Source organism: Macaca fascicularis, chromosome 6 (assembly GCF_037993035.2).
Source record: "Macaca fascicularis isolate 582-1 chromosome 6, T2T-MFA8v1.1".
Taxonomy (NCBI): domain Eukaryota; kingdom Metazoa; phylum Chordata; class Mammalia; order Primates; family Cercopithecidae; genus Macaca; species Macaca fascicularis.
This window is the reverse complement of record NC_088380.1, coordinates 6,770,480-6,792,276: the sequence shown is the minus strand read 5'-3', so window position 1 is coordinate 6,792,276 and position 21,797 is coordinate 6,770,480. Positions and strand designations below refer to the sequence as shown.

The 21,797-nt window shown below is 49.4% G+C and overlaps 1 protein-coding gene across 2 annotated transcripts in view; it reads right to left on the bottom strand.

The window, feature by feature from the left end:
- UBE2QL1 (ubiquitin conjugating enzyme E2 QL1) overlaps positions 1-17,220 on the bottom strand; it is a 45,732-nt gene extending 28,512 nt beyond the window's left edge. Inside the window, exons 1-2 of one of the 2 annotated variants that reach the window (XM_065546081.2) lie at positions 15,897-17,220; positions 7,885-11,772 (exon numbers count right to left, since the gene is read on the bottom strand). In XM_065546081.2, the coding sequence (XP_065402153.1) occupies positions 11,719-11,772; positions 15,897-16,682 (840 nt within the window). In that variant the 5' untranslated portion in view covers positions 16,683-17,220 and the 3' untranslated portion in view covers positions 7,885-11,718. Of the gene's footprint in view, positions 1-7,884; positions 11,773-15,896 lie in introns of those variants that run through there. The other variant, XM_045393526.2, reaches the window with a different exon arrangement.
- Between the last annotated feature and the right edge of the window lie 4,577 nt (positions 17,221-21,797).

The window sequence follows — 21,797 nt, the reverse complement described above, 5'->3', positions numbered from 1 at the left end:
ACAAGAAAAGAAAAAGAAAACTAAAATGCTAGTTATAGTTAAAAAGTGCCTGAGCCTGGGGACAGTGCCTCTGCAGTCATACATGAGGGTGCTATTGGTAATCCATTGAATTGTAGCTTCTTACCAAGGGACCAGCACAGATGGCCCTGCAGAGCTATGAATGCGGCTGACTGCAAGAGGTTAAAATACCCGGAGCAGAAATTAGCTGCACTCTAAGTCCAAATGAATCTCTATGTTTGAGGCATCATTAAAGCATTTAAAATTCTACTGAGGGACCTGAGGCACTTGGTGTCACCCATCATTGAAGCCCAGAGAAGGCAGACACAGTCCTCCCTGCGGACCCTTTCGGGCCTGCTGGTTGCCAGCATGTTACTGGCTCTGAGCTCCGTAAGTCATCTCCTTGTTCTTTCTTTCCAACCTCCACAAACTGTTCAAGATCCTCTAATGAAGAAGTGCAGCCAGCAGTGGCCAAGAACCCTCAACTACAAGACAGTGAAATCAGCTACTTCTGATAAAGACCTTCAGAACCGAATCAGACACAGGAACAAACAAAACCGCAACGTCTGTGCTCTGATTCTATGGGAACGCACTGGGAGCTATTTCCCGTTCCTTTTCGACTTGCGAGACATCTTGTCATCTTGAATTTGGAATTGTTTTTTGATATGGGATTGTAAATCTTTTGCAGTTTCATTGTTCCTACTGCAGGACCAACAACAGTCATGTATTGGGAAGATAATTTTCTCTGAGTGGTTAGCAGGTGCCAACTGTAGCATAAAACATCACTCAACAGCTCAAAAGCATCACCGAGGTCTGGGTTTACAACTGACCTTGTTTGCTAGGCCTGTTTCCCAATTCTACTTAATTATGTAATTCTCAACATTTGTGTTTGTGTTTTTAAAAAAGCCCTTAGAAGGCAGGAGAATCACTTGAACCCGGGAGGCGGAGGTTGCAGTGAGCTGAGATCGCGCCATTGCTCTCCAGCCTGGGCAAAAAGAGCGAAACTCCATCTCAAAGGGAAAAAAAAAAAGCCCTTAGAATAATCTGGAACAAAAATTTGGTGCAAAATAACAGCACGAATACAAAGCCTACCTGGGTTTTGGAAGACCTTCGGACCAAGGTCTGGCTCCCGGTCCTGCTGCTCTCAGAGTGTGGGGAGGGGGTGGTGGTCACAAAATCAAGGGCGTTTGCAGTCTGCACCACGCAGAAAAGTCAGGGCACCACCCTGTTCCTCAGCGCCTTCCTCACCCAAGGCCCTGCACCAAGGACATGCCAGGCTCCTCTTCACCTGTTCGCGTGGCCCTCTTTTCACTGCTATCCTCCAAACTCAAATTCTTTCCCCAGCCTTTCTTTAGGGTCACTGTATTATACACTTAAAACATGTTTGCAAGCTCTGGGATAAATAAAAGAATTTACTCACCCTATTTCAGGGTGAAACCTTCTAGAACAATTTGAAATATTTTTAAGAATACCTATCAATCTGTAAATACCATGACTTACTGATTTAAAGGAGTAGCAGGTAATAATGAAATAAATGAGACTGAAGGGAGATACAATTAAGATTGGGCGCAATGTACCAATCTTTACTGTAATTATGTCAAGAAAATAACAACATCAGAAGAAAGGAAAAGAGTCAGTAGCAAAGAAATGGATGATTCAGAGATGCACACTTCTGAAAGCTTTTACTTACGGAAAATGCTGCCTTCCATTTATCATTCACTCAAACTGTGCTTTACGCCTAAGACTGGTTAATTGCACAACATTATTTTTGTGAAAACCAAACAAATTACACATCAGCCTTTCATGCTAGGTTCAGAAGCCGGAAATGTCAGATTCCTTTTCCTGCAGCAGACATCTTACATTTCCCTCAACTTAATTTAATGGTGATGTATGGAAGTTTCCACAGAACTCTATGGGGAAAGTCCCACAGGGATTTTAGGCGAGGCTTATTCTGCCCTAAGTGCACGCTGAGTGAGGGTGCCTTCTTCTTCCTCGAGCCCTTCAGTAGGTCATTCTGTCCAGCCCTGCGGTTAGTGGCCTCTCATACTTGGCACTTGACAGCTCCTCCTTGATGATGCTTCCCCATGAGGCAGCACAGGGAAGATGCCCCCGGGCAATTCTCATTAAGCAGAAGCAGGAGGAGCTGGGCCCTGGCAGCTCCTTGAGGAGCACTGGTCTGCTCCAGTCACGCCACCCTCGGGAGCTTGAGAACACAGGAACTGGCCTCACTCCTCAGTCCAGGATCCCTCCCTTGCCTGAGCTTCTGGGAAAGCTCACATGCCCCGTCCACAGGAGAGCTGAATGCAAATTGTGGGGAGGGGGCCCTGCTTTGCCCTTGCCCTTAACCTCAATGCTGGCCCTGCAGCTGCCGGCAGATCCCCCTCCTTTCTTGACGCCAGGTCCCTGACTCTCAGGGTAGCCCGTTGGCTGCTTTCTTCATACGCCTCCTCCCACGTGTGGGTCTTGAGTCCTAGGTTGAGATTGTCTTTCCTGGTCGAGTCCTGACCAAGAATCAGTTCTGAAGTCTTGGAGCATCTTCTGGTCACAGTGACAGCATGGGGTGGTCTGAAAGGCCTGTAGAGGTTACATGACCATCACCCTCGCTTGGGCTTGTCCAGCCTACTGGCCTTCATCAGGGCCTATAAGGTCAAGTGCTGACCAACAGCTGCTGCAGAGTCTGCTATGTTCACCTTTCCAACAAAGCTGGGGATGCCAAGGGCTGGGAGAGCCTGCGGCTTATCCAAATGGGACATTCGGTGGAGCCGGGAAACCAATGGGACCCTGAGACCTCTAAACGGTGTGTGACTTGAGCCAAGGTGGGGATGGAAGACCTTTAAGATTTTTCTGGGGATAGGGTGATTTGAATCATCTCACTGAAAGATTATGTGACAGCTAAATAATGTATTTAACAGAAGCAAAAAGGAGACATAAATAAATATGGACGAAAGGTCTGAGCACTGTAGGGCAGGTCTGTTTCTATTTGCTGATACTACAAACCTAGATCAGTAGTTATGGCAACACTACCCAGGCCCAGGAACTGATTTAGATATCACTGCAGGCTCCATTTCCACGTAAAGGATAATATTCCTTCCTAGAATGATATGCAGGTGGGGCGGGTTGGGGGCTGAAATACACTGGGGACAGGAGGATGCTTTCTGCCTATAATGATCTCAGATGAGGACATTTCAATATTTCTAAACTATGGGAAAATCACTGGGAATATGACAAAAACAGCGTAGAAATCCTGGAGGATCAATTAACTGTATCCCACACCCTGTCCTGTGAGAATGCAGATTCTACCCACTTAAGTCTTCAGATTGGGGGAGAACCCTCGAGATAGCTAGTCAGTCTCTTCCCACATGCAGAAAGCCTCACCCTAGATTTTGGGCCAATGCTCAAGGCTTCAGTTGACTGACCAGTTACGAGAATGTGAAGCAGGCATTGGTATTCCACTGTTGATTAGCCTCCAACTGCCATAAGAGCACATATCACATCACAGGTGTTTCTGAGAAACTCGGCAATTCCTGCAGGCCGAATATTTCAGCTAGGTTTCTCTGAAATTCTACTAAAGAAAGGGTCTTTCCTAAAAGTATTAATATTAGAAAGGATCCATGTAATTGACTACAGTGAAATTCTCTTTCAGTTGTACTGAAACAGTAGATGTTCATTCTGTGTGACTTGTGATAATTAAAAGAGTCCACAACTTTTTACAAATTTTAACATTTGATTTATGAACCGGCTTTTCACCTTGAAGCAAAATGGTAGCCAAGAAGTTTTCAAGTGGGTATTGCATTCTGTAACAAAGAATGAATATCAACAACACTTAATGGCTAACAAGGACATTTGGTGTGCATTTAGAGTACAGAGGTAAATGTTTTAAATAAGAATATTCTTCTATGTAATTTTCTAACTTAACACCAACAAAAGAAATCAAGCCAGTTTAAAGATGTTAGCAAGGTAATGGAATTCTTATGATACCAAGGTTGAAGAGGTGAAAAAACGCAGCTATCAATCCACACTAGAACAATAACATAATCCCATAAATCAGTCCCTGATGGTACAAAGTGATTTGATGATGAGAAGTCAGAAAAGGCAACAACAAGTGTCCACAGCAGTAGATTTAAGAGGGCAAAAAGGAGGCTCTTCTGAGTTTCCTGTGAATATCTGTAACAATACAGTCATGTATGGAAACACCTGAGGCACCTGGAGGTGAATATTGCCATGAAACACTCATCGTTATGAAAGCAGATTGGATGCTGCTGTGTCTTGGTCATACATTTCTGTGCATTTAATTCAATAAATCTCCTTCTTTAGAAGCAGGAACATCTATTGATCACTTTCTCTATGCAAGGAACACGTCTCATCATTTCCTTCGAACCTCATGATTCATGTGAGCAGTTGGGTTTATGCTCCTTGCCTTTAGGGGAGGCCCCTGATGCTCAGGGAGGTGGGTGCCTGCCCCAGAGTGAGCCATGCTCAGGAGGGAGAAGGGGCTGGAGCCTTGCCTCTGCCTGCAGATCCCCGGCTTTATCTCAGCACCACCCAACAATAACATGGGAGAACTGAGACACCTGTTGGGCTACTAAATCTTGATCCCAATTGTTCTGTCCCTGAGCTGCAGAATAAGGTTTAAGATCTTTCCCAAGACAGCCATCACCACCTAGAGCCACACACTGCCTGGAATTCTTAACCCGGGGCCCACGCACCCCTCGGGGTACATACATTTGGACGGGAAAAATGTCTCCATTTTCACTAACTTTGAACTGCAATTCAGCACTTCCTATGATTAGGATTGAAAGTTAAGAAACCACAGCAGCATTAGCAATGCCTTGGCTTTGTCACCAATAGACAAATATTTTAAAATCGCATGACAGTTGTGATATTGTTGTAGATATTTTGAAATGTCATTGGTGTTCATTATTGTCAGATTTGCAGAGTTGTTAGACCTGCCTCTAGATCTTAATATTTAATGTGGTAATAAAGTGCTTTTTAATTCATGTTATGTTTTAAAAACATATTCTGATAACTGTATTTAAGTATAATTGGTTTCCTATGAAATCCTATGCATTGTGTTTTGTGCAACTAAAGACATAATTCTGGGGAGTGTCCCAGGTGTCCGCAGGTGTCCCCAGACACCTCGAGGCCATGCGGTCCTCCAGGTGGCTTCGAGGGGTCTGGGGCAGCAGGAAGGGACTCCTGTGGTTGGCTGCGTGTTTCTCTTTGACTGATCATCAAGAATAAACAAGAGCCCTCCATCTCTCTTATGAAAAGGCAGATGCCAGGATATCCTTTGAAATGAAATTACTAATAAAATAAGCACTTTAATTCAATTCAACTCAAACTCACTTTTTATTAGATCAGTTTTATTTGTGAATTATGATAATGTCCTTTAAGCGTTGTGAAACTTTTATCTTTACAGTTACAGTAGCAGCCTTGTATGAGTTCTCTAAGATAATGATATTTCACAGTGTACATTATAAAAGAGATCAGAGGAAGTCAGCAGGGCTCTGGAGGGATGGGGTTGCAGCCTCCAGTCTCTGCAGCTCTCCTGCATTAGTTTTAGGCATTGTTCACATTGGATGAAGGCACTTCCCCTGGAGGACCCTAACCCGCTACTGTGGACAAGGCTCCTGGCTTTGCTGTGCTCTTGTTTCCCACCCAACCTGGAGGAGGAAGGCTCCCACCCCAGGGGCGCTGCCAGACACAGGCAGCTGTGCGCTGCAGGAGAGGGCTCGGATGAAGAACAGCCTCCTTGCACAAAGCCGGGTTAAATACATTATGATTCATTTAGCATTTTGATGACTCTTAAAAAGTCACCTTTTAAAGGCTTCTAATACTCAACTAGTTACAGTTAATTTAAGCTTGTAACTCACTCAATTCTGGTGAAGTTTCCACTATAATATTTTTATTTTTCCTTGGCTGAGAAGCAGAGTAGTGTATGTCACTAGTCATGTAGGACTCCGGCACAAATTAATCCTTGCAGCAATTGATCTTTACTTGGCACATACATTTGGACGGGAAAAGTGTCTCCATTTTCATTAACTTTGAACTGCAATTCAGCACCTCCTATAATTAGGATTGAAAGTTAAGAAACCGGCCGGGCACGGTGGCTCAAGCCTGTAATCCCAGCACTTTGGGAGGCCGAGACGGGTGGATCACGAGGTCAGGAGATCGAGACCATCCTGGCTAACACGGTGAAACCCCGTCTCTACTAAAAAAATACAAAATAATAGCCGGGCGAGGTGGCGGGCGCCTGTAGTCCCAGCTACTCGGGAGGCTGAGGCAGGAGAATGGCGTCAACCCGGGAGGCGGAGCTTGCAGTGAGCTGAGATCCGGCCACTGCACTCCAGCCTGGGCGACAGAGCGAGACTCTGTCTCAAAAAAAAAAAAAAAAAAAAGAAAGTTAAGAAACCACAGCAGTATTAGCAATGCCTTGGCTTTGTCACCAATAGACGAATGTTTAAAAATCGCCTTACAGTTGTGATATTGTTGCAGATATTTTGAAATGTCATTGATGTTCATTACTGTCAGATTAGGAGAGTTGTTAGAGCTGCCTCTAGATCTTAATATTCCTGACAGACATCTTATGCGAAGCAACACGGGCACCCAGTCTGACACTAGGCAATCACGCTAATACATACGTATCTATCTGTAAGGCAAAAATAATTGGCTTAATAATTTTGTGCACAAAATGTCCAAATTCATAAAATATTAATCACAGATTTTTATTAGAACCAAAACATAGTAAGTTCTGTAACTCCATATTCTGATATTTGGAAATGTCTGATCTTCAAGATCAAAAAAAGAAAAGTACCCTTAAAATATTTTTCTGGAAATTTTCCCTTCAATTCCCAAGTGAGCTGAGGACAATTCAACTTTACGTGTAACTGATCCTTTACCAGGCAGTATTTCCTTAGCTCCTACATCAAAGAACTCAGTGAAACACCTCGAGAATGCCTGCCAAATACTGTGATGAAGCATTAGGATTTATTTTAGAGAAATTATTTTAAGGTAACCATTTCTTCAATCTGAGTGATTTTACTGATGTAACACGTTCAGAAAGCATTTCTTTCTTGAGCTATTTTCAGAATCTCTAAAATGCCTTTCCCTTTCGTATACAGAATAAATAAAGCTGTAATAATTATCTTTCTCCTATGGTTTGAAGCAATCAACACATTCATCCGTTTTGTGCAATCAATACAAGGAGCTTATGATGAATCTGGGCCAATACGTTTGTCCACTGTTGCTGATAATTCCGCACCACGTGTCAGACTTGATGGATGCACCATCCGTCCTCTCGTGGATTGATTCTGAGTATCATAGGAAAACCACACACCACGGAACTGCACAGGCTCTCCTAACATCCATATTGTTCCACAATGAGGAACAATAATACTACACGTGGTACTTGGTTGGGGTGGCTTCTACTTGCCAACTAGACACCTCCTCAGAACCAGGTGGCTCTGGCACTGGACTGGTTGCCTGGCGGCAGCTCAGCTCAGTGCATGATTCAACCTCAGCAAGCCTCAGTTTCTTCCTCTGTAAAATGGGAATAACAATAGCACCCACCTCATAGGCTGCTACAAGGATTTAATCAAGTCGTTCACATAAAGCATTCTGCACAGCAGCTGACTCACAGCAAGCTCTTACGTTGCATCGCAAGAAGGGGCAAAACGAAGAGGATGGGGAGTCTGCTCAGGGAAACGGATCCTGTGGCAAACATTTATTTGGCACATACAAGGTGTTGGACATTTAGCAAAGAGAAGGGGCAATACAGTTGTAATTATGTAAACTGTCAGGATAAGCACAGAAATGAACTTTTTGTAGACAATGTACAGCTTCCTCCTCCGCAGTTCAGAGGAGGAAGTCCGCTTTTATTGAAGAAGTGGTTGAGGAGCTGTTTGCAGAGAAGTTAGGGGCATCTGGGCAGGGTTTTTAAGGATGGCCAGGGACTCACCTGGTGAACATGGGCAAGAGGGCTTCCAGGCAGGAGAGGCTGGTGGAAGAGGAGCCTCAGTGGGGGCTGTGGTGGACGGAGGAATGCCATCAGGGATGTACAGTGCTAGGAAACTTAAGCTCTATTTCGTAAGGTTCATAACAAGATGCAATAAAGCTAGGTCTGCATTTTAGAGGAGCCACGCAGGTGGCATCAGGGAGGATGGACAGGGACAGAGAGACTGGATGTGGGCACTGCAGGAATCCAAGCAGGTGACAGGCACCCATGAGGCAGGAGCACAGGGCTGGAGAGGAGGAGAGCTGGAGAGCAGAGCCTAGCACTGGAGAACAAGAACAGAAGAGGCTTGGTGAGTGCGGCTCCCTGACCACGCCCAGACCTGCTGGCCAGGTAAGGGGCAAGGTCGGGTAGCTTCTTCCAGCTTCTGCAGACCTACCCTCATCTCCCAATCCTTTGCCACCTGATTGGTCCCAAATCTGCTCTCCCAGTGTTGTGTCCTTGGTCCTCCCGCTGAGCTGGTTTCCTCCTAGCTTAGCCGAGTGGGATTAGCAGGCCAGGGAGAGGACCAGGGGAGTGTCGCAGACGTTATGCAGAATGGGGAAGGGCCATTACAGGAATGCCAACGGCAATGTCACTACAGTGCTCAGTGAATGAATGAATGATGTGTGTAACCATGAAAAAATAACTGAACAATTAAACCTTAGCTTAGCTTGCCGACTTACCGAGTAGGAAAGTGTAGACATTACTGGAAACGTTTCTGCCATTACTACAACTTCTTGGTCAGTGTGGGGGCATGCCTGGCCTTTCCATTTATCAGCAATGAAACCATATTCCAAAAAGCATTGAGTAACTAATGCCCCATATTAATGTCGAGTTTTGATCACCCTTAAGTAGAGTGTTCTCTCTAAGAACATCAGTCAGAATTTCTGAAGACCCTGTTGACCCAGGACCCCACTGTGCCCATGTCCCCACTACACACCCAGGCCACTGTCTATTGGCAGATCCATGGACATTTCCTAACTATTAACAAAAAGATATGTGTGAAGCCACTTGGCATGTCAAAAGCAAATGTGAAGGGTTTTGTCTTCTCCCCATTAGAGGCAGGCACTTGATGTGTATCTGATCCACCAGTGACGCCTAGGAAGTTCCTGCATGACGGGAGGCACTCGATTCCTGTGCTGTATTCATTAGTCAGCCACGGCTCTGGAGGGTCCGCGCACACCACCCTCCGCAGCTGCGTCTCATCGAGGGTGGAGTGACTCATCCCTACATTTTCTTTTTCAGGGTTTACACTCCCTCATAGTCTACACAAGCAGTCCAGGGAGGAAGGCTGGCTTTAGGATGGCATCTGTACAGAAGTCGGGCTTTGAAGGCGCTGAGTCAGCATTGACCTAGGACAGGGAGTCTGATCCAGGTGGGGTGGGGTGGTTGGGGGGATTAATTATCACCACTTCTGAAGCTCTGGGCTGTGGTTACTGGTGGGTGAGGCTGTGTCTGCCAGATGGGTGGAGAGGGAGGAGGTGGACCATGGCCAGCATCAGGCAGCTTTTCCAATCCGGGCTGCCCATTAGAATCATGAGGAGCTCTTCAGACCAGCCTCTGCCAGGGCCTGATCCTAGACCACAAAGTCTGAGTCTTTGAGGGGACAGCCTTGGTACTGAAATAATTTGCACCCTCCTCAGGGCATCTAATGTGCTGCCAGGGTTGGGAACCACTGGCGGAGAAGAAAGGACTAACACTTGTGGCCAGCCATCCTCTCCCCTCCTGCCTATCGCATCAACACATCTAGGGCAACAACCTCTGACTCCAGGAGCTCCAAAATGTGGCTCAAAAATCCCGCCACTAGTGTCTGTTTTGTTTCCTTAACTATAAAAGTCATTTCTGCTGGTGCCTTCTCTGCCTCTGACACGGTACTAGTGAGGCTGCCTTCCTTCTAAACCTGGGTGTGGAAGAGTCTCTTCCTGGTGATGAGAAGGGAGACACTGACCAGGTTGCGGGTGTCAGGCTTTCATTCCGACTTCAGCTCAGTGTCCACGTGGGCACATTCCACTAAGAAACAGCCACGAACCTACATGTCCTTACACAGAAAACCAAATCTCCCCCATCGCTTAAGGGAAATCAGAAAAGTACACGAAAATACACTACACCCTCTTCCTGCAAGTTCAGATTCTCAAAGTCTCATTGGTGAAGCAAAAGTGGCTTCTACCAGGAGCTGCCCCACGCGCCCTGGGCTGAGCTGCCGGAGCTCTCCAAATGGGTGTGGGGCTATTTTTAGGATGCAGTCCTGCCTGTGTCCTCCTGCCTGCCCTACTTGATAGAAGAACAAGTAGCTATTTTTTCCTCTGAACAGTCCAGCATATCGATACCTCAAGCTGCAGAGTCATCGGTGGTGGCAATAATCTCCGTCCCCTGTACACAGCGCAGGGCACAACACGGTGACTCATAAGCACGCTACCAAAAATCCACGTCTCCCTGGACAAATCAGATGGCGTTACCCACCCCTGTCGGTCACTATTTTTGCTCTAGGTTGTTCTAGCTTCTCTCTGGGTGTGCAGCCATTTCTCTGCTCAAAGCTGCGGGCAACATTCTCCATCCAGTGCCTCCCTCCGTGTGGCTGCATCTATTGCTCTCAAACTAGCACAGCAGCTGCAGAAACAAGATGAGCAACTGGTTAAGAAATTCCTGTTTGGTTTCGTTATGGGCTGAACTGTTTCTCCTCCAATCTCCAACGTACATGGTGAACCCCTAACCCACAGTACCTCAGAGTGTGACCTTATTTGGAAACAGGGTTTTTAAGAGGTAATTAAGTTAAAGTCAGGTCAGGAGGATGGGCCCTAATCCAATCTGACTGTGTTCTTACACGAAGAGGAGATTAGGACACAGACACACACAGAAGGAAGGTCGTGTGAGGACACAGGGAGGACACAGCATCTACAAGCCAAGCAGGCAGGACCCAGGAGAAACGAGCGGTGCTGACACATTGATCTTGGACTTCCAGGTCCTCTGTTATGGCAGCCCCAGCAACCTAATACAGGGCCTTTAAACATTTTGTGTGTTGTACGGCTGGGCGAGGTGGCTCATGCCTGTAATCCCCATGCTCTGGGAGGCCGAGGTAGGAGGACTGCTTGAGCCCAGGAATTTGAGACCAGCCTGGGCAACATAGTGAGATCCCCATCTCTACAAAAAATAAACAAAATTAACTGGGCATGGTGGCGTGCACCTGCAGTCCCAGCTACTTGGGAGGCTGAGATGGGAGGATTGCTTGAACCCAGGAATTAAAGATTACAGTGAGCTATGATCATGCCACTGCACTCCAGCCTGGGTGATAGAGGGGACCCTGTCTCAAAAAAAAAAAAAAAATCTCTGTTATAGCAAGTTAGAAGCTCACAGATTTCAGGAGCCCAAAGGGCTGTTCATCTTTGTCACTCTTTCTGATGAGACTGCTAGTTTTACAGTCATAAGTGCTATTTCTAGGCCTAGTATTTTGGAAGATGGGCTTTATGTATGTCTCTTTGTGTGTGTGCACGTCTATGTGCACTTGTGCTTCCCAGTCACACCATAGTGTAGCCCCTTTTCAGACCTAAAGTGGATTTTAGTGACATCACTGCATATCATTTCACAAAGCTGAGCTGTAGAGCCCTTTACTCTTTCATTACACTGGGACAAGTTTTCTTTATTAAAATACATGCAGAAACCATCAGGCAAACAGAACTTGCCCTGAAATTGCTTGCCAATTTTAAATTCAAACAGTAAGACTGGAGGATGTTTTAGTCCTGATGTTCTGTGAATCTTCTGCGGATGGCTGGCTGAGCAGCTCTTCTCTGTGGACAGAAAGGATTATCACAATGGTCACGGTTAATAAACGACTGCCTGGAAACAGCAAGGTGCTTGGATGGCGCCTGGCCTGACTGCCATTTCCAACAGCTTTTACTCCTCCTGATGAGATTTCAGAGCCTTGCCACTCATGAGCTGTTGTGAGAGCATGCAACTGTATAAACGCCACCTGACTCTGTGAAACTACAGTTTCCTCACCTGTACAACAACAACCAAAAGAGCAGAACCAGGGAGGTTCAAACATCCTCAAACATCCTCCATTCTCTGCTGGCCCAGAGTATGGCACAAGCAAGTACGAAATGCTTCCTGCTGCTGCTGCTGCTGCTGCAGTTATCATTATCAACACCGTGTCATGCCGAATTGTATGGTTGGCTCTGAGGGGCCAGAAGAGGAGTGAGGAATTGTCACTCAATTGCCATTTGGTTCCCTGCCCCTGGCGATGCCTAATTAACTAAAAAGGGGACACTCAGGAGGTGAGCTGCAGTGAAAGCAGGGCTCTGAGTCAGTGCACCGTCAAGCAGCTTTTGGGGACCCCGCTGCTCACACAACTGCAAGAACAAGGTCCCCGGCCAGTCACGCCATCGTCCCACGCTCCAAGCCTGGAATGGAAGCCAGTAAACTCTGGCACTCTTCATGGCCAGCATCCCCCAATGCTGATGCTACTTTGTCTAGGTTTACAGAGTCCGAAAATGCAGTTTTTGTAGGTTAAGCTATGTCCTAGATGCAAGCACTGTGCTGGGATTACAGGCTACTTTCATTTCAAAACCAACATCTTCCAGTTTTTGAATGCCAAAAATCTTCCAATGGAGCTGTGGGTTGTATTCTTTTGGTTCAGTAATTAATAAAGGATGCAAATAATTATCTAAAAGTATACTTTTAACATTTTCACCAGTTCATTCTAAAAGTACAGAGCTTTAAAATCCAATTATAAAAAATGAAGAGTTACCTAAAAATGCCTCTAGTCAAAAGAGGGTTTAGTAATATACAAAGGGGGAAGATATGTATATCATTATTTCTACATAGAATATATCATATGGGAAATTTATATATTAATTTAAGATAAACACAATTCATATAGCAACATGCAAGAGATTTTGGTAACACAGGCCAGAGAGCCAGTTAAAAGCCTCACAAAATGACTGAATTTATCACATGATGTGATAAACCTAAGCTTTTAATTGTACACAAAATTGTTAAGCAGATATTGTTACACACAAAACTCTTAAAATTGTTTTACGATTTCTCTAAAAGTACAGAAACAGCATCCCTCAATTCAGAAAGTTCAGCTGAGCAGTGAATGTTTTCCTCTATGAAAGAAGCAAACCAGCCTTTTCTAACTCTGTAGCTTACGAAAATGAATCCTAAAAAAGAAATCCCGACAAGTATCAGAACATAACTGGAATATAACGACTCTCCCTTTTAAAGTAATTATCGGTTTGGTAGCTGTCCCAGTTCTCCTTGAATACCTAATCAGGTATTTTGATTGCTTTCCCAAAGCATATTACCTCTAACTGAGGAAATAATTTGGTAACTACCATATGTGCTCTGAACAACCAGTAGGTAGTGAATTTGCAAAAGCACAGAAAGAGACAATCAACCTCAGGTGACCTGAAACACCGTCAGAATCCTTTTGTGGACGGAATCCTAAAACATTAATGACTATTCATTTCTTCCTTTCTTTCATTGCATTTTGAATATTTTATGTATGCCACACATTACTCTCTCTTAGACAGCTGTATGTTGGAAGCAGCATGAAAAAAATGCAAAGAAATTGAACCGGCACTTTAAAAAGTGCTGAGTTTTTGCCTCTATTTTAGATGTGGAATAGACAATATAATACCATATGCTAGGTGGAGGGCAATGGGTTCGATTAGGATTTTATTAAACTAAGAAATGAAAAAGTTGATAATTACTTTCAATAAAGAAATCTCTCACTTGTAAATTGTACATGAGAATCTCAATTTTAAATACAGAGAAAAGAAAATATACTTACAAGGACCCGTGTATTGATATACTGCCAATTGGCATATGGGCACCAAAGGAACTATTACAACTCAGAGCATTAATGTAAAAATGGGAAGCATTTAATTTCCTAAAGTTCCTCTCTCTCTTAAAAAAAATTCCCCATTTCTCATTTCAAACCTTTATTTTCTTTCATCTTTCAAAATATAGGCAGTGGTCCAGTTCATCTCTAAGATCTCTTCCAAGTCTTAAACATTAGGACTCTGTGATCCCAGAAGGGAATACACATTCCTCTTCCCCTGATCCCCAATGTCATCTTCACTGTGGAGAATGAAAAACAATAACAGACTGTTCCAAAGAATTCTGATTAGCAATGATTCAAGAAGCAAATAACCAAGGCATTTCTGCAAAGAATTCTTCCACATCATTTGTATAAATCCTATTTGAAAAATAAAACTGAGATTGCCTACCCCCCATGCTTACATTCTATCACATGAATCTCTCATCAGACTCAACATTTAACTGCAGGATGGAAAACAAACCTCTGATATTAAAGCACTAAGCCTCCCTCAGCTGAAGATGTTTTTCTAGAGTTGTTACATCCACGCGATTTCTAACTCGGGAAATATGTGGAATCTAAACCTTAGAAAAGAGAGCCTGGCAGGATGGGTCAGGAATTACCTGACCTTCTCTGCTGGAGTTAGGATGCTATTTGTTTGGAATCCCAGGGGTTCCAGCTTTAGTGAAATTGGCAGAACAAGCATTATTTGATTAGTATGAAACAGCCTGCAGTGAAAGGGACAGACACACAGGCCAGGCGGGGAAGAAGCGGTGGCTTCTGATAGGCCGCCTGTAGAAAGATCAAGCCGAGGTCATTCGGGGTCTTTTAAAGAAAACAATGATTTTTCATAAATCTAAAAGATGTCCACATAGCAATGTAATGTTCTTAAGTAATGCTTAATATTGATTCAGGAAAACACCAGAGAACTCAACCGCAGTCGACAGCATATAATTCGAGCAGATAACACCATCACGCACTCACCCTGCTCTCAAGTACTTTGGGGTTTCTTTGCGTAAAGCTGCCATCTGATGCAATAGGTGAGAGGGCTCAGAACTGTTTCGCCCTTATATTGGTATTGCGTTAAAATCTTTAGCTCTGATAAAGGGTTTTAACTGCTTGGGGCAGTGGGGTGAGGGGATGAGGAAAAAGAAGCAGGTCTGAAAGAGACCAAGACCTGGAACGTCTACCCCAGAGGTGGTGGTCCTAAGGGGTTCGGGGAAGGAACGGGGTGCTCTGAGGGAAGAACAGGCATTGCCGTGACGGGGTCTGGTCTTGTCCCTTAAGGGAATGCCCAAACCACACCTCCGCCTCTCTAGAGTGAGCTCCCAAGAGCAAAATTTTCACCTTTCCAGGAGAGGCAGCCCAGAAGAAGGGAGGGGGCGGATTTACAAGCAGGCAGCTGTCCCTCCCCAGGGCACCCACCTGCAGACCTCCCACCCGAGCCTTCTGCGGAACTGTGTGTGTGTGTGTGTGTAGGGGGTGTTGGGGGTGGGTGGGAGATCAGCTGGGTTGGACACTTAAATCCTGAGGTCCAGGAAAAGTTCTCACCTTCATAGAGATTATAGGGACAGGAGATTGAGGAGCAGACAAGGGAGGGGCGAGAAAAGGGGAGATGGAGGGGAAAGAAGAGTAGTGGAGCCAGGGAAGGTGGAGAAGGAAAAAATGGAAAAGGAATGGGGGTGGGAATAGATGGGGGGACAGAGAAAGGGGTGAGGGGAGAAAGAGTCCAGGAGGAAAGGGAGAGGACGGCATGGGAGAGGGAGGCTAAGGAAGAGGGGTGGGAGAGAATTATGGAGGGATGAGGAGAGAACGAGCAAGCTAGAGAGACCAGAGAGACCGGCAGAGACCGAGACCAGACCCGGACGGGAGAGACGGGACGGAAAGCAGGGGCAGGAAGAAAACGCTCAGGGAAAAGAGGCGGAGGCGCTCGGAGCATCCCCGTGGGGCGCTGGTGTAGGCAGAGCCGGGAGCTAGACGGCCTAGAGGCCGACGCAGGCCCTCATCTCCGGGCCCGGGCGCCCGGCGGCGCTGAAGACCCGATTGCCGCCCCGCGCCCCCAGCCCCGCCGCTCTGGCGCGCGCGCCTTACCTGGCCCTTGACCAGGCTGGCTGCGAACTGGCGCATGACGGCCTCCACGGTGTAGGCGCTGGACCAGCCGCGCGGCGTGAGCAGCTCCATGCAGATGGCGCCGCCGTCCAACACGTAGCCGTTCTCCAGGCGCGGGCTGAGCACCCGCATGAAGGGCGGCGAGAAGGGGAAGTTGTCGGGGAAGGTGAGATTGAGCAGAATGAACTCGGTGTTGGTTTCCTTCATGTCCTGCCACAGCACCGAGTCCTTGTCCACCTGGTGCAGCTTCACGTTCCAGTCGAACAGGCTCTCGTCAACCAGCTCCACGGAGATGAAGCGGTCGCTAAGGCGCGCGATGTCCTGCAGCTCCTTCATGAGCCGCCGGCTGCGCACCTGCGTGCAGTGCTGCTGGCGCGCCGCAGGGACCAGGCTGCCGCCCGCCGCCGCCGCCACCGCCGGGCCCGGCCCCGCCCTGGCGCCCGCCACCCTCTCGCGGGGGCCCCCGGCCCCCGCCGCCGCCGCTGCTGCCGCAGCCGCCGGCGCCTTGTCGCGCGGGGCCAGCTCCGCCGCGCGCTTGCCCTTGCCCTTGCCGGGCCCCGGGCTGGCGTCGCCCGCGCCCCCTGGGTGCTGCTGCTGCTGGGGCTGCTGCTGCTGCTGTTGCTTGTGCCCGCCGCTCTTAGCGCCGCCCTTGCCGCGCAGAGACGCGCTCTGCTGGCCGCCGCCGCGGTGGTTGTGGTGGTGCTTGGGGTCCTCGGTGTCCCGGTTATGCAGGCGGATAAGCCCGATCTTCCGCAGCAGCGTGGCCATTTTAGGCTCGGCGCCGGCTGGGGGCTCTCGTCGGCTCCTCCCCCGGAGCCGGCGAGCCCGGGCGCGGGGCGGCGGCGGCGGGCGACCGCTCAGCGGGGCGAGGCAAGGGCCACCCCAAGCGCCAGCGGCCGTGGCGCAGCGGAGCAGGCAGCACGCGCGCTCGCCGGTTGCGGCGTCGCCGCTGTCATATGACGGGGCCCGCTCCGGCTCGCTCTCCGGCCACCCGGGGAGGGGAGGCGTGGAGGGGACGCGGCGCGGGCGGGGGTCCCCGGGCCGGTCCCTAGGCACAGCACCCCGAGTCCCGGCGTCTGCTGTCCTTTGTGCGCGGCGGTGGCCGCGCTGGCCCCGAGTCCGAACGCCGCGCCGGGGCGCGCAAAGCCGCCCGCAGTGCCCGGGAGGCAGCGAGTGGCCGCGGGCTCGCGCCTGGCGCTCCTGCGGGCCGTGCCGCGCTGGCGGCTACCGCGGGGCCCTGGCTGCTGCCGCTCGCGTCGCCGCCGCCGCTGCGGCTGCTGACATTGCAGAGGCTGCTGCTCTGTCTGAGCAGAGCGCGGCGCGGAGGGGGCGGCCCTGCTGGCCGGGAGGGGGGGAGCGGGGCGGAGCCGCCGGCTTGCCTGTGCCGAGCCGCCCCCGCCGCCCGCTCCCGCGGCGACACGCGCGCGGCCGCTGGGGGGAGACCGCGGTGCGCGCCGGGCCGGCCGGGCTAGGGGCTGCGGGGGGCGCAGGTCGGGCCGGGGGAGCCGGGCGGGGGCTGGGCGCGGGGTGTGAGCCTGGCGCTCTCGCGGGGGTCTCAGGCACGGGACCCTCCTGCCCGGATCTCGGGTAGCCGCGGCCCCCAGCCCAAGCTTCAGACCCCATTTAACCCCGTTAGCGAGATCTGGGGAAGGGTGGGAGGCAGCCTATAGATGCCTTCGGGTCGGAAGGAGCCTGGGGTTTCCGCACAGCTCGGGGCCGGCTGGGGCCACGTTCTTAAGGACCGATCCAAGAATCGGGGCCGGGGAGTTGGGGGGCCGGGGAGTGTGATGTCCGGAGCGTGCCCGCCGCGATCCCCGAAGAGAAGCACCCTGAGTCACGACTTTGTTTTGCTGGTTGACCCCTCCTCGCCGACCCTGCTCCCCTTCCGCCCGCCGCGCCGAAGGCCTCCGCATTCCCAAGAGGGGTCCCGGGAGGAAGGGCCCGCGGAGCGCTGCCTAGTGACTCGTTTCTGAAGGCTGCGGAGAAGCGCGCCCAGAGCGGGCAGTCGGGGCTCAGGGGCAGGGCACCCCCTCTGCGGATCCCGGAGTGCCGGCGGCACGGGATCAGTCCGCCTTCCACTGGGATGCTGGCATCCCCGCCGCCCTTCCCTTCTTGAACCCATTAAACTCTCTCTGCCTCTGGCGACATTTCAAGCAAAAACCAAGTTTAGATCCCCAGGAACTGGAGGACTGGGAACCCCGAAGCTTCCACGTTTGCAGGAAGATCTTGCTCTGCACTGTGTGGTGTGTGTGTGCGAGTGTGGTGTGTGTGCTTGTCGTGTGGGGTGTGTGTAAGTGTGGTGTGTGTGTATGTGGTATGTATGAGTGTGGTGTGATGTGTGTGAGTGGTGTGTGGGTGTGTGTGGTGTGTGTGAGGGTGGTGTGTGAGAGTAGTGTGTGGTGTATGTGTGAGTGTATTGTGTGTAATTGTGGTGTATAGTGTGTGTGGTGTGTGTGGTCGTGTGAGCATGGTGTGTGGTATGTGTGAATGGTGTGTGGTGTCTGAGTGTGGTGTGTGGTGTGTGTGGTATTTGCATGGTGTGTGTGAGCATGGTGTATGAGTGTATCGTGTGTGAATGTTTCATATGTGTGTGATGTGTGTGGGGTGTGTGAGCATGGTATATGAGTATGTGGTGTGTGTGTGGTATGTGTATGTGCATGTGTGTGCTTGTGTGTGGTGTCTGATATGTGTGTGTGGTGCGTGTGACTGATGTGTGTGGTGTGTGAGTGTGGTGTGAGTGTGTAATATGTGTGTGGTGTGTGTCTGTGATGTGTGTGGTGTGCGTGTGTGGTGTGTGTAGTGTGAGTGTGTGGTGTGTGTAGTGTGTGTGTTGTGTGTGTGGTGTGTGTAGTGTGTGTGTGGTGTGTATGTGTGATGTGTGTGTGGTGTGTGTGTGATGTGTGTGTGTGATGTGTGTGGTGTGTGTGGTGTGAGGTATGTGGTGTGTGTGTGGGATGTGTGTGTGGTGTGTGTGTGATGTGTGTGTGTGATGTGTGTGGTGTGTGTGGTGTGAGGTATGTGGTGTGTATGTGTGATGTGTGTGTGGTGTGTGTGTGATGTGTGTGTGTGATGTGTGTGGTGTGTGTGGTGTGAGGTATGTGGTGTGTGTGTGGGATGTGTGTGTGGTGTGTGTGTGTGGTATGTGTAGTGTGTGTGGTGTGTGTGACTGGTGTGTGTGAGGTGTGTCTGGTGTGTGTGGGATGTGTGTGTGTTGTGTGAGTGTGTGGTATGTGTAGTGTGTGTGGTGTGTGTGGTGTGAGGTATGTGGTGTGTGTGTGGGATGTGTGTGTGGTGTGTGTGTGTGGTATGTGTAGTGTGTGTGGTGTGTGTGACTGGTGTGTGTGAGGTGTGTCTGGTGTGTGTGGGATGTGTGTGTGTTGTGTGAGTGTGTGGTATGTGTAGTGTGTGTGGTGTGTGTGGTGTGAGGTATGTGGTGTGTGTGTGGGATGTGTGTGTGGTGTGTGTGTGGTATGTGTGATGTGTGTGTGGTGTGTGTAGTGTGTGTGTGGTGTGTGTGTGATGTGTGTGTGTGATGTGTGTGAGTGTGTGGTGTGAGGTATGTGGTGTGTGTGTGGGATGTGTGTGTAGTGTGTGTGGTGTGTATGTGTGATGTGTGTGTGGTGTGTGTAGTGTGTGTGTTGTGTGTGTGGTGTGTGTAGTGTGTGTGTGGTGTGTGTGTGATGTGTGTGTGTGATGTGTGTGAGTGTGTGGTGTGAGGTATGTGGTGTGTGTGTGGGATGTGTGTGTGGTGTGTGTGTGGTATGTGTAGTGTGTGTGGTGTGTGTGACTGGTGTGTGTGAGGTGTGTCTGGTGTGTGTGGGATGTGTGTGTGTTGTGTGAGTGTGTGAGTGTGTGGTGTGTGTAGTGTGTGGGGGTGTGTGAGTGTGTGTGTGGGATGTGTGTGTGTTGTGTGAGTGTGTGGTGTGTGTAGTGTGTGTGTTGTGTGTGTGGTGTGTATGTGTGATGTGTGTGTGGTGTGTATGTGTGATGTGTGTGTGGTGTGTGTGTGATGTGTGTGGTGTGTGTGACTGGTGTGTGTGAGGTGTGTCTGGTGTGTGTGGGATGTGTGTGTGTTGTGTGAGTGTGTGGTGTGTGTAGTGTGAGTGTGTGGTGTGTGTAGTGTGTGTGAGTGTGTGGGGTGTGTGTGAGTGTGTGTGTGGTGTGTGTGACTGGTGTGTGTGAGGTGTGTCTGGTGTGTGTGGGATGTGTGTGTGTTGTGTGAGTGTGTGGTGTGTGTAGTGTGTGTGAGTGTGTGGTGTGTGTAGTGTGTGTGAGTGTGTGGGGTGTGTGTGAGTGTGTGTGTGACTGGTGTGTGTGAGGTGTGTCTGGTGTGTGTGTTGTGTGAGTGTGTGTTGTGTGAGTGTGTGGTGTGTGTAGTGTGTGTGAGTGTGTGGGGGGTGTGTGAGTGTGTGTGTGGTATGTGTAGTGTGTGTGGTGTGTGTGAGGTGTGTCTGGTGTGTGTGGGATGTGTGTGTGTTGTGTGAGTGTGTGGTGTGTGTAGTGTGTGTGAGTGTGTGTGGGATGTGTGTGTGTTGTGTGAGTGTGTGGTGTGTGTAGTGTGTGTGAGTGTGTGGTGTGTGTAGTGTGTGTGAGTGTGTGGGGGTGTGTGTGAGTGTGTGGTGTGTGTAGTGTGTGTGAGTGTGTGGGGGGTGTGTGAGTGTGTGTGTAGTGTGTGTGAGTGTGTGGGATGTGTGTGTGTTGTGTGAGTGTGTGGTGTGTGTAGTGTGTGTGGTGTGTGTAGTGTGTGTGAGTGTGTGTGTGGTGTGTGTGTGCGGCTGAGCTGCCCAGTGGTGAGGCTACAGTGATGGTGAGGTACAGAAGAGATGACCCTGGAAGCTTACAGGGTTTAGGATTGTAAACCTCGCTGCTGCTGCTGCTGCTGCTGCTGGTTTGACTTTGAACTTGAGGAGCGTCCGCGTTCTCCAGGAAAGCCTTTCATTCTGGGCGCCGTCATGGTGACTTCTTGTTTTTAACTTCTTTCAACATTTTTACCTTTTCTAAATTATTAGAAATTTTCACTGAAAAATAATTCTTCTGGCCACTGTGGAGACAGTTTCAGGCCTGAAGGATCTGGGGTGGGGCGATTTGGGGTTGTCTGCAGTTGACAGCGTGAGCTAAAAGAGCAGGGGTGCCTGCACGCCTGGGTCCCCGACAGGCGAGTGGCAGACGTGTGCGTCTGTGGAGGCCTGGGGGCCTGTGCTCTCAGGTGGGTGCCGTGGCCGTGGGAATCACAGCTGCGACGGGAGGGCCTATTTGCCCTGGTTTTATGGTTGTTGTTTTTTTGTTTTGTTTTGAGACCCTGCTCTATCCAGCCCTGTTTTTGTTTGTTTGTGTGTGTGTGTGTGTGTTTATTTATTTGTTTTTGAGATAAGGCGAGAAGGAGGATGACAGTGTCTCTCGGTAAAGTTTTGTGAGCTCATCTGACATGAGGGACGGGGCAGGGCGCCAGGCCCTACATGTTTTATTTAACTTCCACAGAGGCCCTCTCAGGTTTCATCTGACCCCTTTCACTGGTGTAGAAACGGAGTCTCACGGAGGCCCAGCCACTTCCCCAGCACAGCCACGTGCTGGGAGGCCCAGCTGGGGTCCACACCCAGCGGGGACCCCCTGCGCCAGCTCCGTGCTTCTCTACCTGATGCCCCACGCCGGCTGCATTGCTGGGTCTCAGATGCAGGTGCGGTCTCCGTCCTGCCCCAGGAGGTGAGAAAGCGTCTCCTGGGCGTGATTGTACGGAAACCCGCTGACCTTTTTTTTTTTTTTTGAGACGGAGTCTTGCTCTGTCACCCAGGCTGGAGTGCTGTGGCCGGATCTCAGCTCACTGCAAGCTCCGCCTCCCGGGTTCCCGCCATTCTCCTGCCTCAGCCTCCCGAGTAGCTGGGACTA